This window comes from Ursus maritimus, unplaced genomic scaffold (genome assembly GCF_017311325.1).
Source record: "Ursus maritimus isolate PB19 unplaced genomic scaffold, ASM1731132v1 scaffold_17, whole genome shotgun sequence".
Lineage (NCBI taxonomy): Eukaryota > Metazoa > Chordata > Mammalia > Carnivora > Ursidae > Ursus > Ursus maritimus.
In genome coordinates, this window is record NW_024424119.1 from 57,354,014 (window position 1) to 57,372,531 (window position 18,518).

The following is an 18,518-nucleotide window of genomic DNA, read 5'->3' on the forward strand; positions in this document are numbered from 1 at the left end:
CTGGCGGGTTCTCGCACAGCGGGTCTGACACACCCCTCCCTGTGAGGCCCCGAGACGCACGCTGATTTCAGAGCAGTCAGAACACGAAGAAAGGATCTACTCAGCATGGGCGAAATGACGTGCACGAAAGCCACGTGGGACAGACGTGGCAGTGACAAAGCACGCTCCCAGGTGGTGAGGAAGGTGACAGCCCAGCTCCGCGGGGACGCACGACTATGCACACAGTGTCCTCCATGCGGCAAACAGACCAGTAAGCCTTCAATACGTACGTACGTGTGTCTCTGGTCTCATCCACCCCAGGGCCTGCAGAGAGGACAAATCTCGAGGGGACAGACCGTGACCCTACAGGGTCCCGGAGCAGGGGGCAGAGCCCAGATCTCCCTCAAGGGACACCGCACACAACCACTGTCCCCTTTCTCCTCACAGCTACGCACGGCCTCCCAGCGCTGGACCTGGTGGCTCTCAGACGCGGAGGAAGGGGTGAGGGGCAGGGAAGCTGTCCTGGGTCTCTGACTCCCACATGGTGTCCAACAAGGGTGCCCCATGCTCTGACCACCCGGGGCTCAGTCCTGGGGTCCGCCCCAGCCCGAGCTCAGGCCTTGAGAATGAGACGCCAGGCTGCTGGCTCACGTGCGGCCCCGGGTCACGGCAAATGCTCCTCGCTGAAAAATCGACGAGGCCGGCAAGTCGCCCGCCCCAGAGCCCGCTGCGAGGTTGTTTGCTGATTAAAGCTTTATTGAATCAATAGCAATAAAGCAGTCCCAAAGAAATCAATCGAAGGCAGAGCCCTTTTTAAGAAAAACCACTCTTTCCACAGGCAAAAACCACTTAAAAATAACCCACACGACTATTTTGGGCTTTGCGGCAGCCTTGCTGGGTCTCCGCGAAGGCCATCGTGTTACCTGGAGATGAATCGCACACGCCGGGGATCTACGCTTCCCCAGAGAGCCGGATTCCGACGCGCCGGCCCCGCGCTTCCGAGTAAGGAGAGCACCTGTTTACAACCTGAATAAATCACACACTTATGAAGGCGAAACTGCTAGCATGCTCGAAGACATCGTGATCAGGGAAGGAGAGTCTGGGATGGCATCCCACGCTAGTGGAAGACGTTTCTCGCCATGGCCCGGGGCCCTGGCCCCACAGAAGCCTGCAGAGTTTGGCCCACCGAGGCTGGGGCCAGCCCCTCACCCCCAAGTCCAGCCTGGACACTGATGTGATCAGCCACACAGAGACCGGAAAAAAAGCAGGAAACTCAAAGCCAGACAGAGAACACAACGGGGCGGGGCTGAAACGTCCCGCAACGCCGGTCAGGGCAGATTCCGGACAGACCGCGGGGAGAGCCGGGCCTTCCCCGGGCCGCTGGCCAGAGGCGGACCTTGAGCCCCAAGGGCGAATCTGGACGAGTCCCACCAGCTCCCCCACTGCCCAAGCCTGACATCAGGGCACCCTCCTCATCACCCCACATCAGGGCCACGACCGGCAGGGTCCCTGCCTCCCCCATACCGTGGAGCCTGGAGCCTGTCTCCCTTCCCCAGGCGCAGGCCTGAACAGTTTTCCTGCTGGGGTGACCGCATCCGCCTCCTCCCAGCCTCAGCCTCCCGGACTGCGGACCGTGGCCTCCAATCCAGTCCCAGCACTGCAGCCAAGCAAAACCTTCTGAAGCCAAATCCAGGACGTCGTGCTCTCTCCAACCCCCTTCTGTGACTGCCCCGCACCCCAGGCGAAGCCACCCACCCACCCACCACCCTGCCTCACCGCAGCGGTGAGGGCCATGGCTCTGGGTTCCTCCAATCACCCCCCAAGGTGACCGCTGTTTCCCTCGGTGGCCCCCCCAACTCTGAGCTCCTGGAAGAAGTTGCCGGGCCTCCCCCATCTTTCCCTTGACCTGAGGGCCAACTGATCACAGGCAGTAGGTGCTGGGGAAATGCTCCCTGGGAGCTGTAGGAAGGGCCCCCCGGTAAAAGGCCTGGGAAGAGGAGACCCAACGGGCGGCAGGGCAGGAAGGCCCCTGCCCCCAGAATCCAGCTGCCAGGAAGACCGCCACCCCTCTCACAGAAAGCGCTGTGACCCGTATGGAAACCAGTGCCTGCAGGTCACCAAAGCTCATATCACATGCAGTGGCAGGGCACAAGAGGGGGAACGACTCCCACGCTCCCGGGCCTCCGGGGAGCCACACCTGCACACATGGCAGCGCATTTCACAGGTGAGCCCCCTGGGGTGTGGGCAGGGTCCGGGGCACACGCGGCCACGTCAGCTGTGAGGCAGGTCTACGCTTAGGCCCAGCCTGGCCCCTGACCCCACCACAAGCGCCCTTCTTCTGCTGAAGGAGGGAACACGGCCAGGCCAGCCCAGGGATGAGTCCCCGGGGCCCACGCAGGCTGCAAAGCCAGGGGCTTCTCCCGAGCCCCAGCCGCGCTGAGCCACGTACATCAGCAGCTGTCCTCAGGGGCCCAGCGGGCAGGTACGAAGGCTCCGTCTGGCCTCCCGCACCCTGTCGCCAGCACGGTCCTCAGCGCCAAGCGTCCCTCCACACGCGGGGGCGGAGGGGCGGGAGTGCTGGGGCCTGTGCCTCCTGCAGCACAGACGACTGCCCGAACACTCCTGTAATCTATAGCTCTGCTCCCCTGGAGCCTCGCTGGCTAACAGATGTTCCATTTAAGCAGCTAAATTACCACAAAATACACCCAAAGAGAGGGCAGGCCGGTTTCTCCCAAGGCTTATTTGCATGAGGAGGGGGTGGTATGTGAACATTCTATCTTCTCTTTTTTGACGAAAAAAAAAATTTACTACACACACGAGTTAATAGAAAAAAGAGAGCGGTTGCCAGCACGTAAATTACTGCAGGAGGGTGTCAGAGGCACCCCACGGCTCGCACAACTCAGGAGCCCAAGGGCGCCACGAGGGACGGGATGCTGGGGCCACAGGTGCGCGGGCGGCCACAGGTTTGAGTCCCGCCCCCAGCCCCTACCTGCGAACTTGGACCAGCTTCTGTGCTCCCTGAACCTTAGACTCCGAGGCTCTCAAATGGCTGCTGACGACCCCGGGTTGTCCCCTACCAGGGTCAGGTCCATGACCGCCAAGTGCCTCCCGGACCGTGACTAATTACCACCACCTATGCATCGCCCGGCAGCCCGGGAGCGGCCCAGCCCAGGCAAAGCACAGCAGGCGACACCATCATGCCCAAGGACCGCCGGAAGGGGCTGAGCGCTCCGGCTGGATCCCCGGCCCACCACCCAGAGGCAGTGCGGACGCTGGCCTGCACGTCCCCCGGGCCACCACAGGGCAAAGCAGCAGGAAGGCTGAGGATCAGAGCTGCTGCACGGGTCCCCCAGGCCGGGGCCGTTTCCCACCCTGCAGGACACCAGCCCCGCCAGCCGGAAGCTCAGGCAGGAGGGAGGGCATGGGACGGGGACCCCAGAGCTGGTCCAGAGTGTGGCCCCTGGCAGGAACCGAACCAGCTGTTAAGCAGCCGTCTACGCCTAGACCCTGAGTACTGGCCAGGAGGCAGCCAAGGCTCCCCCCCCAAGAAGACAAGGTGGACAGAGCTCTGTGGGCAAAACCCTAGAGCTCTCAGCCACCTCCAGGACAGTGGGTGCCGGCCCCAAAACACCCCACGGGAGGCCGGTGGCATCACCCGGACTTTTCTGGGCTGCAGACGGGCACGGAGAGGGCAGCCTCTGGCCGGACAGCGCAGCAGACGGCAGACCGCACCAGGCCTCCTGACCCCAACATCCACTCGGATTCGTCCACACGTGCACCCAGGTCCAGCCGCGAGCCCAGAAATGCAGCCGTGCTTCCGAGCCCAGGCAGAGCCGAAGCCAGCGCGAGCGAGCACACGCACCATGGCCGCCTGCGGAAGGCGAGGCCGACAGCCTGATTTACTGACTCGGTCATTCAGTCCCAGACACGGCGTCTGGCCCCCGCAGCCTGCCCCGCAGCCCCCGCTGACCAGACGGTCGGGAAGCCCACGGCCCCCACACGGGACCATCGGCGGGAGCGGCAGCAGGGGGGACTCCAGGAGCGCGGCCGCCGACGTGGGGAAACCGACTCTCCCAGGGACACAGAGAAAACCCACATCCTTACTGAACCCAGCGCCACCTCCGCGGATGCTTCCCGGACACTGAGTGGCCCCAGGGCCACTGGTCTACCGCAAGGTGTCGCGAAAACGCCCCTCCTTCGCCAAGCAGCAGCAGGCCAGGGACCTGTGAGCCACAGCACAGACTCCCGCATCAGACGCAGGGCGCCTTCCCTCAAGAGAGATGACCCCCGGCCTGATCCCAGGACCGCGGACGCCTTCCTCGTTCAAGGGGGGGCTTCAGATGCCCCAGGAGCCTTCCTCCCACCCACCCATGGAGGCACCTAGACACGATGGTCCCATTTTACAGGGAGGGGCAACTGAGACCGACACCTCGTGTGCTCCCTGGACCCATCGTCCTTCACCGTAGCTCTCCTGGGCCACCCTGTCGAGGGCACTGAGTCAAGAGCCTGGAGCAGAGGCAGCCGTTCCCTGGCTCCTCATTCCTGCAGAGGGAAGTGAGTCTCGACAAGTGCCTGCCTCGGTGCCCTGAGTCCTGGAGCAGCGCGGACCCAGGGCAAGAAGGGGCCCGAGAAACGTGCCACGTGGAAGGCCACGCGGGGCTGACTCATCCCCCAAGCACACATTAGGGGCCCAAATGTGTGTGAGGTCAAAGACAATATTTAAACATATACCATTAGTATTCTGACCTTTACGTCAACCTAGTCGTGAAAGTAGCACTTGTAACATCACTAAGGGAGAGGGAGGCCACGGGCGAAGGCGTGCAGAGCCCACAAGAGTCACATGGTGGCCCTGAGGGTCCCCGCCACAGCCAGCGCGGGTTCCAGGCACTCACCTGCCACACACCTGCTCAAATCCCTCCCAGCCCCACAAGGGGGATGCTATTTTTGTGCGGTCAGAGGCACATGACAAGACTTACAATCGGCGATTCTGTCCCTTCACCGTGTCGTGCAATCACCACCATCGTCTGGATCCAGAGCTTTGTCCGAACCCCAAACACAAAGCCAGGCCCAGGTCCCTTCCCCCAGCCCACCCTCCGTGCACAAATGGAGCCACTCCATCCTCCCCAGGCCTCGCCCTCTGGGGTCTGGCCTCCCTCACCAGGCACGAGGTCCTGGGGGACTCGAGCTGAGGCTCGTTCACATTGTAACCCGGGTCAGCCAGGGCTCGTTCCTCTTAGCGGCTGGGTCAACTGCATCGTCTGGACAGACCCCACCTTTACCTGCTCCCCCACTGAGCAGAATGCTATTTTTCATCCCCATCCCACAAAGGGGGGAAGCTCGAGGGCCCACCATGGTCAGTAGCAAAGCCAGGACATCAGCCCTGAGCCCTCGCCGCCACGACTGTGCCCGGACACCTCGGGGGAGGGGGAGCCCGGGCCCCTCTGCAGCCAGGAACACAGAGGCCCAGGGTGAGCGGCCATGTGGCAAGTCCGGGGAACCCGGTCACACCCCGCTGCCCGGCCTCAAGCCTGCTTCCTTTGAGCTCTGGTGTGAAAACAAATTAAACCGAAAGGTTGGGAGTCAGTTCTCGTGTGAAGCCCATCATCTACAGAGGAAAACAGCTCCGATCTGAACAGTCTCGTCCCTCCCTGAAACGGCTGTTAGTGATGCTTGCTCCTGTCCCCGCAGCCGGATGATCTGGGGGCTGGGAGCCCAGACGCCCATCTCGGGCGTAGAGGGGTAAATTAAGAGTGGGAGCTGCTGAGGGGCAAGGTGGGAGGGTCTCAGGATGTGGCTGCCATGAGCACGTGGGACCAGAACCTTCCGCCACCCCAGGGGCCTGACACAGGGTATGAACAGACTAAAGCCTCCCTAGGTGTCCTGTGCGCCCGGGACATGTGGTGACGGCCCCAGGAACCAGACGCCTACTTGTACAGTTAAAAGCTGGGACGGTCCCTGCTCCAGCCATGACCAGTCCCCAGCGCACCTCCCCGTTCCTGGGGGGGACACTGAGGCCTCCCGGCACACAGCGGGCCACCCCCAGGTGCCAAAGTTCACAGGAGCCCTGCCACAAACCACAGCCAGCCCCCGCGGGGAAGACAAGCCAGATGTGGAGCTCTGGCGTGAGAAAGGCCAGGGCAGGTGCGGCCCTGCCTCCCTGAGCTGTCGGGACCCTGGCAGGTGGCTTAGTCCTTGCACCTCTGCAGAGGCCCCCTCTCCCTGGGACCACTGGTTGCCCCGTGCTCAGCACGGTGCCTACACCACGTACCCCCGGCAGCACCCCATGTGTAGGGGACAGCTATGACAATCAGACGAATATTCGTGCAAACTGGAAACATGTGTCCCCAGGAAAGGGAGGCGCACTCAGGGAGGAGACCAGGCAGAAGCAGGGCTGGGGCGGGGGGCAGGCAGACGCCTGGACCCCAGACCTGCCCCCCTGCACAGGGACTCCCGGTGATGCCCTCCGGCACCCACCCCGCCACCTTCTGCATCTCAGGGACGCACCTGTCATGCCACAGCAGAGCCACACACACATGGGGGTGGACTGGGAGGCAGCGTGGTGTCAAGTCCCTCTAACAGTGGAAGACAGGAGCCCCCTCCTCGCACAGATAGCAGCACGGGCTGGGGCGGGGGGGGGGGGCTCCCACTCCTGTATAACCTGGAGGCTGAAGAGCCCGGCAGACAGACGGGAGGACAGGCGGCAGGCCCTCAACGGAGACCATGTGCGCACGCTGCCTGTGAGGCCCCAAGTTCCAAACACAACAAACCAACACATGCAGTCCTGGCCTCAGGTGTACGGAGACCCGGCGCAGACAAGCAGGTGTGTGGAAGACAGTTATATTTATATAAACTCTACAGAGACAGACACACGAAGCCCACGGAACAGGGAGGCACCACCACCCCGGGTCCCGCGGGCAGTTCCAGCCCAGCCCCCTCGGCGGTCTCGCGTTTGTTACTCTTGTTTATGTTTTGGATTCAGAAACCAAGACCGTCCGAACAGCTACGGGGTGCTGGCAGAGAGCGCCCTGAGAGCACAGAGCTTTAGGGGCTCCTCCAGGCGGCCACGGGCTGGTCCCGCCCCAGCAGGAAGCTTCTCTGGCCGGAGCAGGGCTGGCCTCGTCCGGGCAGTGGGCAGGGACTCATCCCAGGAAGCTGGGGGGGGCGGCTCCCGAGCCCGGTGTCCAGGCACTGTGCAAGGGCTGCAGTGCCCACTCCCAGGCACCAGACCTCTCTCCCAGTCCTGCTGCGGGACCGCTGTCACCTCCCCAGGAAGCCCCCCGTGCAGGCCCACTTGATTCCCCCGTGTCAGAAAGTGCCATGCTGTTTCTTCATGAATCCCCCTCCAGAAGGTCAGGGACACAAAGTCAGGGGTCTCTGCCGCTCGTGCCCAATGCCCGTGAGCAGGTGACAGTGAATGGGAAGCTAGTATATGACAGAGTGAGCCGCTCCCAGCAATGGGCAGCAGGTGAAGGGGACGGGCCCAGAGCCACCCTGCCACGAGGGCAGAGCCGGCCAGCCCTGGGCCATCTGTGCGTGCAGGCACTGGGCAGCCCCCAGCCTCCCCACCCACCAGGACCGTCCAAGGGCTGTTTTGCAGGTTGGCAAGGGGCCTCAACCTCCACGTGGCTGTGTGACCTCAGGCAGCCCCCTCGGCCTTTCCAGTAACTGCCCAACCTGGTGTCTCACAGAGTCTCCCCACTAAGGCGCAGGGGAGGTGCTGGTGCTGGGCAGTCAGGGCACCAACCCTCCAGGACAGGACACGGCTGGCAGCAATGTTCTAGAAGACCTGGGGGCCTGTCTCTGCAGCAATCACCCACCCCACCCTTCAGTTACATACAGGCATCCACTTTTCAAGGCCAACTCAAGGGCCGCCTCCTCCATGAAGCCCTCCGCAGTCCCTGCCCCCAGGGATCCAAATATCTGTATCTGATAAGGACTAACTCAGCCCCAAAAGATGTGACTGTAAACCCTGCGTCTGTCCCCACCTCCCGCACCGTCCAGCATAGGAGCTTCTGGGGAAGAAGCAGCAGAGAAATGGCATGAGATCCTTCCAGCAGGCGCCCAAGGTCACCCGCAGAGGGAGGGGCAGGGCTGCGGTCCGATCCTGGGCCCTGCACTCCTTGGCCAAGGATCCTCCATCTTTCTCCGCATCACCCAGCCACCACCTGCCTCCGGGACTGAAGGGTAACTGAAGCGTGGGAGGGGCTCGGGGGCAGGCAATGACGGAGGATCCAACTCCGGGGCGCTGGCCACCTTACCCTCTCTTAACCACGGTGGCTCTGCCGCAGCCGGGCAGCCAGAGGCGAGGTGGGGCCAGCTGGCCGGGGAAGGCGGCTGCCCCAGCCAGCAGGAGCGAGCCGGTCACCCAGGCCTGGGGAGGGGCGCAGCGTTCTTGAGACTTACGGGGCCCGGTGCGAGGCAGGGACAGTGCCAGGTCTGCATTTTCCCACCAAACCCCCCCACCAGCCTGCAAGGTGGCCATGGGCACCCCCTTTGCAAAGGAGGAGACCAAGGCTCAGTCAGTCCTGTGACCCCGCCCCAGTAAGATTCCCACAGCAGCCCAGTGGCCGACGGCGGCGGACCCCCCCATTGCCATTCCAGGCAGCTCATCTCACACAGCAAATGTCCACGCCATTCCAGACGCCAGGGTCTCAGCCCCGGTGGCCCCTGCTCCTCCCCTACGAGGTGGGGCTGAGGGCAGAGCCCCCCCCCCCCCGCAACCCCTCCGTGGATGAGACCAGGTCCTGCCCCAGGGACTTAGCACAATTTCTGGCACAAGGTGGAGAAAGCTTTGTCCTTGCTGAGCACGTCCTGTTAGAGGAGCCCGCGCCAAGGGCCCTGGATACAAATGGAGACAGACGGCAAACTCTGGGAGGGTGGGGACCGGGGACCAGGGCTCCTTTACAGGCCGCAGGACAGGCCCCCAGCCCCGTAGGCAAGCCCACCGCCGGGTTTTGTACAGGCTACAAGCTAAGAAAATTTTTCCACGTTTTTAAACAGTTGGGGGGAAAAAATCAAAAGGATAATACTTCGTGACACATGAAAATGATATGAAATTCAAATTTCATTCTCCATAAAGTTTGCTGGCGCACAGCCACACTTACTCATTTACAGATCGGCCACGGCTGCCTTCACACTGGGAGGGCAGAGTTGAATGGTTACGACAGAGCCTGTCTAGCCCACAAGGCCTAAAATATTTACCGTCTGGCCCTCGACACAAGCCAAGTGCCAACCCCTGCTCTGGGAGCGGGCGCCGGTGGTCGGCTGGGGCGCTGGGGGAGAAAGGGGTGGATCCGAGGGGCAGTCAGGAGGGAGGTCCACCTGGCAAGGCCTCAGCCGTGGGGCTGCCGGACTTGGGTCTGGGCCTCTGCCTAAACCAGGACCCCACCACCAGCCCCACCCACACTGCCTGCCCCGGACATCCCACGCCTCTAAGTCACAGAGCTGCAGACACAGACCAGGGCTGGACACGGGGCCAGGAGGAAGGGGCTGGAGGGCATCATGCTGCCAACCGCCCAGGGCAGGACCCACTGCCATTCTGGGAAGGATGACAAGAGCCCCTCTCCAGGGAGGGGACACCCTTGGCCACCCTATCCTCATGTAAGAAAGAGCTCGAACGAGGCACTGGGGTGGGGGCTCCTCATGGCTACACGTCCTTGTCAGGCCCCCGGCAAAGCTGCTGCCCGCGCACTTGGCCCCAGGCTCAATAGAGCCCCCCATTCTCAGGGCCCAGATGGCCTCCCCACCAAATGCACAGCACACTTTCAGGTTCCAGCCCAGCCCACCGATGCCAGAGCCACAAACAGCCCACTGTCCACCACTGCCAAGCAGTACCTTCCCAAGACCTGGGCAGATGACACCCACAGGCCTTGCCCGCCGATTCCGCACCCAAGCCTCAGGACCCTACTCCACACAGCCCTGGGCCCCTCCCAGCCGGTCAGGCCACGGTGAAAGATGGGACCCCCGGCACATGGCCTCTGCCCCCGGGGTGCAGCTACCGCGACCCTCTCAGGGCCATAGCCCCTGCCACATGGGAAAGCCAATGCTGGGGAAACCCGCATCTCCCCACTGGCCACTATCACCCCCCTAAGGAGCCTCTTCACGAGCTTTTTGTCATCGACCTCCCACAGGAAGTCTCCGTGCCACAGAGCGACCGTGTACGTGTTTCGTACTCTACATACAGCTGAGCGTCATACACAAAAAGAACGTGGTCTCTTCACCTCCAGAGATCTGAATCCCGCCACCCAGAGCCCACATCACCCCCGCTGGGAAGGCCAGGGTGCACGAAGATGCATTACTAAAATCAATGTTATGCATTTCTTTTTACTTTAATAAGATCACCAGAAGTTTTGAAACACAGACACAACTCACGTGTTCCTATGTGGCAACCGTGATACAGATAGAAAACAAAGACGAACGTGCACACGACACATCCATCCACACCCGTGCCTGCCCACACGCACGCGCACGCACACGCACGCACACCGCCGCTCCCACCTCAGAGGGCACCTGGGAGCAGGGACAGCCGGCGGCAGTGGGCACACCAGCACCCAGATCGTGGCTTCTAAATTCCCCTCCCCGCGACGGAACCAGAGCTCCTCGGAGACACGGCTGATTCCTGAGCTGACACAAGTGCTCAGGAAATGCTGAGAACACAGGGCGCCTGAGGGGCTCAGACGGTGAAGCATCCGACTCTTGATTTCGTCTCAGGTCATGATCTCAGGGTCATAAGATCGAGCCCTACATCGGGCTCTGTGCTCAACCAGGAAGTCTGCTTGCCCCTCTCCCTCTGCTCCTCTCTCACTCTCTCACTCTCCAATAAATAAATAAAATCTTAAAAAAAAAAAAACAGAAAGAAAGAAAGAGAGAAAGAAAGAAAAAGAAAGAAGAAAGAAAGAAAGAAAGAGGAAGGAAGAAGGAAAGAAGGAAGGAAGGAAGGAAGGAAGGAAGGAAGGAAGGAAATAAATGCTGGGATCATGTCAAAAAGATGCAGAGCTGCCGGCCTGAAGCATCCCCACAGGCTGAACCCGAGACAATGTGAGCGTAGAAATAAATGACAGTAACAGATTCTAATCCGTGGAATAAAACAGGAAACCATAATGCAGGCCACCTGCAGGCCGCTTCTGCGGCCCCGGGCATCTGGGCGACACCGTCATGCGCCCTCACTCTTCTGGAAGCGTCACGAGAGCAGGACCCAGCTCAGGCGGCCCCCAGCCCCTCGCCAAGCACAAAGCCTACCTTGGAATGAAGGAACGCCGGGCTCCGCAGGCCCGCGAGATGACGTCCCGGACGAGGGGCTCAGCCCAGTCCCCCTTCCAGACTGGGCTTTGCAGGGTGAGAAAGAGCATGGCCCCCACGTGCTGGGTGGAGCGAAAGCGTGGGAAGTGCAGGGTTAGCAACATACCCCTGGTACCCTGGGGGCCACGGCCAGACTCGCCACGCCGCAGGCCAAGAGAGTGCAATCAGAGGAGGCTTCCTAGAGGAGGGGCCTCTAGATTAGCTCCTCCAGGAAGAACCAGGTGAAGAGTGGAAGAGGCCTACCGACAAGGGCACGGCTCAGCACGGGTGCCGACGGCACAGCACGGCTCAGCACGGGTGCCGACGGCACAGGTACAGAAGCGGGGCACAACAGGCCTGAGGCAGGGACGGGAGGCGTGGGAGGAACCCCGGCAGGCCCCGGATGCCAGGCTTCCCAATCTGCTCTCCAGGGAGGAGGCCCGCCCAGGTGGTGTGGGCAAGAGGCCAGGCGGGTGGTGCCTTACAGGTTCAAATGGAGCGCAGGGGCTGTCTGTCTGCCGGCATCAGCAACCTCAGGACCTCCACAGCCGAAGACGCTCCAGACACACGTGATCTCTTATTAGGATCAGCAGATTGTGGCCATACCTAATTAGTTTAATTAAACCCAAGGTGGCTCCCAGGCATTTTGGATTAAAAAAAATTAAAGCACAGCCTGCCAGCTCCAGGAGGGCACGACAAAGGGGCCACTCGGCTCTCTCTATGAACACCTCCTAGTTTCCGGCTCTGTACACAGCAAATGCCCCATAAGTGCACATGCTCTTACACTCCTCTGGGGCCAATAACCCAGCTGAGGTCAACTCAGAGTGGAGGGACATTCCAAACGCTATCCTCTGAAAACAGGATGTCACCATGAGAAGCCGGCATGGCCTTCTGGAACGAGGGGACAACATGGAGGCCTCTGGGCTGGATGGGCCTCCGGCCTGCAGGACCGCACGGAGGTGGGAAGGCCCCGCAGACTGGACTCACCAGCAGAGTAGCCAGATGCCCGCAGAAAACAGGCACCCCCCCCCCGCGCCCCCTCCACGCTGCAGGAGAAACCGAAGGAAAGGCAGCCAGACAGCTTCAGGAAGGCTTGCGGAATCGAATGCATTTCGGCAATCCTACAAGGGAGACCCAAGCCTGTGATTTCATTGCGCCTCTTCGATCTGTGTGACCCGAGGCAAGTCACCGGATCCCTCTGAGCTCTCGTTGCCTCATCCATGACACAGGGATGGCAGATCCCCCCAGGATCGTGCCTCGCCCAGGGCAGGACCCTGAAGAAAGGGAAGCTTGGACTTTCCTTGTGATCCAAGCACCGCACCCTGAACCAACAGGACATCTTCCCTCCCCCGCTCTAGGCATGGTAAGCTTCCCGAATAACAAAGAGAGGACCCCCAAGCTCCTCTCCCAAACCATGCCCAGCCACACTTGGTAAAAAGAACCGTTTCTTTAACTCTGAATGTACAAGGGGTAGACCCACTGAATGCACGTTCTCAGAGCCCCTGCAGCCATCCCTGCAGCAGCGACAGACAAACAAAGACAGGGTGATGACCGGTGGGCTGAGGTCAGGGAGACCAGCCCTCTGCCAAGACAGCAATCTCTGCCAGTGTCCAGATGACCATCCTAGCATCACCATCAACCCCACACCACACTGAGAACATTCTCTGCCTTAACCTCACGGAATCCTCAGAAGCTGACTCGAAGGCGCCTACTACTGCTGTTCCCATTAAACAGATGGGGAAACCGAGGCCCAAAGGTGGTCACCTACCTGGAAGGTAACAGGGCCAGGCTTCAATCTGCACAAGTCCACGAAGACACACAGACACTCGCCCATCCGGTTCTCCCTAGCACCGAGACCCCCTGATAGCCCTTCCCCCAGGCTGGGACACGGGGAGGGGGGGGGGGGCGGCTCAAAGGGATTGTGCTGCCGTCAGTGCTGCTGCCTCAGTGCTGCTGCCTCACCGATGGCTCCAGGGACCCCAGGAGGTCTCCACACTTCCAGCAGCAGCTGGGCCAAGCCACCTGCCACAGCCAGAGTGCCCCTCTTCCCCCACCCTGCCCAAACCACAGCTGGAAAAGGGCAGCTCCGGGATCCAGAGGCCAGCTAGGCCCAGCCTCTGTTGTGTGGACCCACCCACCCCAGGCTGTGTCCTATGCCCCAGCCTCCCTGTCCATCACCCAGAAAACCCACCAGGAGCCAGCAAGCCCGGGCAGCCCCTGTAGTTGACAGCCAAAGGCAGACACATCGGCCCATGGCCAGCTCTGCCCTCAGCAACCCTTCTGGCCTCAGTTTCTCCAGCCCCCTACCCTGACCCCCAGAGGGGAGAACAGAGGTGAGGAACGGATTTATGAAAGCACTCTGCAGCAGGGCACCTGGCCCCGGGGATTCCGGGTCAGTGAGCATGAGAGAGCCTAAGGAAAGCGCTGACTTCAGGGGAGCCCTGAGACCGCATGCCTGAACCCGCAGGGGCTCCCTCAATAGGCTGCCTGCCTCCATGGTCCTGGGTTGTTATCACTGAGTGGGAGGGCAGCCCCCCTACCCTCTCAGGGCTCCTCTTTGTCAGCAGCCACCCCCTTCCTCCCTGGAGGAGGGGATGCCCTCATCTCCTTGGAAACACAGTCACAGCCAAAGAGCAGAGGCCATGCAGCCCAGCCTGGAAAAGCCGTGACTCACTCCATCCCTCCTTCTCCCTAGCCCGTTTTCCGATGTCACACATGAATGGCTGTTGTCCACGCGGACTTGCTGTGGGCCACAGAGGAAGGGGCTCCAGGGCTAAGAGGAAGGTCGATCCTGGACAGTGCTGGCCAGACCCTGTCTTGCCCCCGGGGCCCCTTGGGCACCCAGGACCCCTTCAAATGGAGCTGGGGTGGGTGTTCTGTGACTCCAAGGGGGCAGGACCTGAGCTTCATTCTGCTCAAGTCTTAGCCAAGTTCCCTTTAAGGGGCCAAGAAAAGCAGCTCCTGCCGGCTGCGCAGACATTTTCCTGCCGGCCGGCAGCCCCACGCGCTCGGCCACGACAAAGGCCACACTTGAGGGTGCTGGCGAAGCGACGGGAGCTCCCGCTCGCACCAAGTTGCGTGGCCCTGTCCAAGAGAAGGCGAAGACCCGAGCCCACCCGCTCCCTCAGGCCCCTCCGGCTCCGGCTCCCCGCCCCGCCGACTCCTCGGGCCGCGCCCCGCTGGTCCTCCACCGTCCCGCCACCAGGCGCGAAGCCGGAGGACGCGACGCCCGACGAGGGCCACGGGCGTGGCGGGCTCCCCGAGGCCGGGAGGGACGAGGAGACGGGGCGGCAGCGGCGGGCGCCGCGCTGGGCTTCGAATCTCCGCTCACCCGGGCGCCGCAGACCGGCTCGGGGCGCTTCCCGGCGATGCCCACGGGCGGCGGCGGCGCGCCCCGGGCTTGGGGGACTTTGGTCAACTTCGCGCCTCCCGGGGCGCGCCCCTCTCTCCCCGCGACCGCCCGCGCGCCGGGACCCTCACCTGGGACATCTGCGGCCGGAAGTTGATGTCCTTGAGGTCGATGGAGCCGGGGGAGAGGTTGTGCAGGAGCTGACACAGGAGGACGCCGTCGCGCAGCGCCTGCGCCAGGTCGAACACCACCGCCGAGGGCCACACGACCCGGTGGTTGGGCGGCAGGACCTTGCAGTCGATGAGCCAGCGGCCGCACTGCCGCCACTGCTCCATGGCGCCCGCGGCGGCCGCACCGCCGGCCCGCTCAGGGCAGCGCTCGGGCCAAAGTGCGGCGGCCGCGGGGCATCCCGCCCGCGCGCGCGGGGCTCGGTGGCCGGGGCGGGGCTTCGCGCGGGCGGCCCGGGGTCCCCAATGCGCCGCCGCGCGTCCTCTCCTCTTCCTCCTGCTCCGGCTCCTCGCGGGCCGCCGCTCCCGCCCACGTGCAGCCGCGGGGTGGGCGCCGCGCGACACGCAGGACCCCCTCACACACACGGGCGCCCCCGGACCCCGGGGCGGGCTCCACGCCTCCCGCCGCCGCAGCGCCCCGCTATCGGCCCCACCGGGCGCCGCATGCTGCGCTCGGGGCGCTCCGCGGCCGCCACCGCTCCTGCCCCGCCCGAGACAAAGGGCCGGTGGGTCGCTCGCTCGGCGCGTCCGGGGCCTGGACCGCCCTCGCCGCCGCCGCTTTGTTCGCCCCGCCTGCGGGCTCCGCACTCGGCGCTCGGCGCTTGGACTCGGCCGCGCGGCGGCTCTGGGGTTGCGGGGGCGCTGGGGGCGCGGGGGGCGCGGCCACGGGCGGGGCGGGGGCGGGGCCGGCGCGCGGGCCTGGCACCGCCCCCGCCCCCCCCCACTTCCTGCCCCGCCGCCCGCCAAAGTTGCGGAGGGCGGGGGCTGCGGCGCAGCCCGGGACCCGCCCACTCCGTCCGCGGGGCGCCCAGACTTTTGGGGAGCTCTGCGCCTGGGGCGAGAGACCTCGCCTGTGGAGGGACGGCCGGGTGTCAGTCTCTGCGTTGGCCCTGCGTTCTGCTCCGTGGCGATCAGGAGGTCGCCCCTGTCGCTCTGGGCGCTTCCGCACGGCCCTTGGGGAAGGACAGACCCAGGAGGGGGCACAGACTGGGCTGAGGACCCCCCTCGCGTCCCCTCGGTGCATCAAGCCGTCCCCGAGGGATAACTCGAGGCCCGAGGCACACACGGGCCGGGGATGCGCCTAGAACCCCCATCCGATCCTCTGCCCTGGCCAGGGACCCGAAAGCAGCCCCCCACCCACCCCTGACCCTGCACAAAGGCCGGGATTCCCCCACTTTGTGACCCAGAGGCCTGGCCACTTGCAGCTGCCCAGAGGGCAAATCCTGGCGTCTGAGATGGAATATGTGAGATTAGTAAGTGAGGGAGAGGCTTGGTCATGAGGCCAGAGCTGCCTGGGCCCTGGGTCCTGGCAGGCCCCTGGCAGACTGCAGGGTCCACCGACCCCACCCTGAACTCCTTCCTGAGCCGCGCCCTGGGGTGGGGGCCGTGTTTTCAGCAGCTGCCCCCTCCCCCCACAACAGTGGCAGGCTTCAAGGACATGAAGAGCCAATCTGGCAGTGAAATGATGTGGCTCCTGGCTCGGCTCAGGAAACGTGGGCTCTCATCACGGATGTGCTGGGCCACTCCGGGCAAGGCACAGCCCCACCCAAGACTCTCAGCCACCGTTGCGGTAGGGCTGAGGCCACCCACTCCCGACACTCGAGGTTGAAATTCTGGACCTGTGTTCAGTGGGGCAGCACTGGCAGCTGCCTCATGGCCCAGCCCCCTCCTCCACTGGGTGCCACCCCCACCTCATGGTGAGTGCAGGGAGATCCCCCAGGTCTTCTGCAGAGGTCAAACCTGCCGCTTTCCCGAACCGAGGAGCAAGTCTGGGGGGCCAGGCCAGCGTCCAGCCCACGGGGAGAAGCAGGAGAGGAGCTGGCCTCCAGGGCACACCCCAGGGCCTGTGAGGAGCGGTCACAGCAGGAGTAAAATCCGGCCAAGTGGCCAGGGAGCTCCAAGCTACCGTCCAGGCGTTCTTCCTTTGAGGAACCCACGCAGGAAGGAGCCTGCCTCAGAGTGCGATTGAGCCTGTTCGGCCTGAGGCAAAAGCAGGTCATCCCCCCCACCATCACTCCGAGAAAACCATGGGGACGTAGCCCGGACCCTGGCCCCTCCAGCCCCCGCTCTGAGAGCCTTGCAGGCACCTTCACCTTGCAGCGTCCCCTCCTCCTCTGTAGAACTGGGAGCCCAGCCCTCCATCAAAATTGTCTGAGGGCCAACAGGATGTCATCGAGAGGCCTAGGGCAGAATGGGGCCCCCACAGCCCTTCACCTGGGGTGCCCTATTCATGGTGCCCCCCTTAATGCCTATGTCTCTCTCCCACAGGTAACTGCCTCAGCAAGAAAAGGGCCTCTGTCCTCACCACCCTTCACGGCCTGCCTGCCTGGGCAGAGACCCAACCAAAATGAAGAGCCCTGGACTGGGACACAGGCACCCAGAGCTGACCATGCAGACGGTTGTCTGCTGCCCCCTGGTGGGTGCGGAGGGCACTGTCGCCACCTGGCTGCCCAGCTAGACCTGGAAACTGGGGTTTAGCCTTGAGAATGGTCACATGGGGAGACTCAGACCTCCCTGCTGTGTGGTCCTGAGCCAGTCACAGCCCCTTCAGCATTCCCAGTTTCCTATCTGGACACTGGGGACATGTGTATCTCACAGTGTCCTTGGGACGCTGTGCAGGCAGGCTGGACAGGAATGAAGGGATAGATGGATGGATGGAAACTTGGTGGAGACTCTCTTCTCGACACTTGGTGTGGGTACGATGAGCAGGTCCAGACTGTACCAACTCAAATCATGGATCAGAAAGAGGGGACACCGGTCCAGAAAACCCTACTACCATCCTCATGCCCTGGGACTCAGAGCTGTTGGCCAGGACCACCTATGACAGAGCCCCCGGGGTGGGGGGCGGGGGGGGAGGGCACAGCTCCTGTCGCATCTTGTGGACATAGTTCCCTGAGACACGCTCACAAACAAGGAAATGGTACTCTCGGGGCTGCACCTCAGCTCGGTCCACCTTTAGCACAGCCAGTGATGGCTCCAGGAGGAGGGAGAGGCTCTGCGCTGAGGGCCAGGGCAGCCCGAAGGAGAGGCGGGGAGCTGGGCCCCCAGTCCAGCAGGCAGGAAGTGCCAATACCAGCCACCTACCCCAAAGTAGAAAAGGAGGGTCACAGCCACCTCTCCCCACCTCACCCACACACCGTTGCCCCCTTGGTCCATCCTCGGCAGCCAGCAAGGACCCAGTGAAACTTGGGTGAGACCCTGTCACTCTCCTGGCCAAAGAGGGGCCCTTTGGCTTACACCTCACTAGAGGTAAAAGCGAATTCCTTCCCCATGATGTCCTCCCTCCCTGGATGACTTCACTTCTTGCACGAAGGAAAGGAGCAGCCACACCTGGCACGTTCGTACCTCGGGGCCTTTCCACTGGCCATGTGTCCGCCCAGGGCCTCTTGCCCACATAGGTCACACCCTCACATCCTCTGCGACCCTCTCCCCCCTCCCTGACTCACTCAGTCTCATCCCTCTAGACAATTAGCTCTGGGGCCGCAGGGACCATTCCGTCCTGTCCCCAGTTCATGCCCAGCACTGCAGACTGGGCTCTGCCTGTGGGAAGTGATCAGAAAAACACTTACTGAACGAAACACCAAATGAATAAACAACTTGGCAAAGCACTGCGACTCCGGTTTTTAAACCAGATAGATTCTCTCACGGAAGTCACAGACATGGGGTAAGTTGATGCCAAGGTTTAC

The 18,518-nt window shown here is 62.8% G+C and overlaps 1 protein-coding gene across 1 annotated transcript in view; it reads right to left on the reverse strand.

The window, feature by feature from the left end:
• The window catches only part of VAV2 (vav guanine nucleotide exchange factor 2), a 175,343-nt gene extending 160,403 nt beyond the window's left edge, over positions 1-14,940 (reverse strand). The window contains exon 1 of the mRNA XM_040632153.1: positions 14,737-14,940. Coding sequence (XP_040488087.1) covers positions 14,737-14,940 — 204 coding nt within the window. The remainder of the gene's footprint in view (positions 1-14,736) is intronic.
• Positions 14,941-18,518: the final 3,578 nt, after the last annotated feature.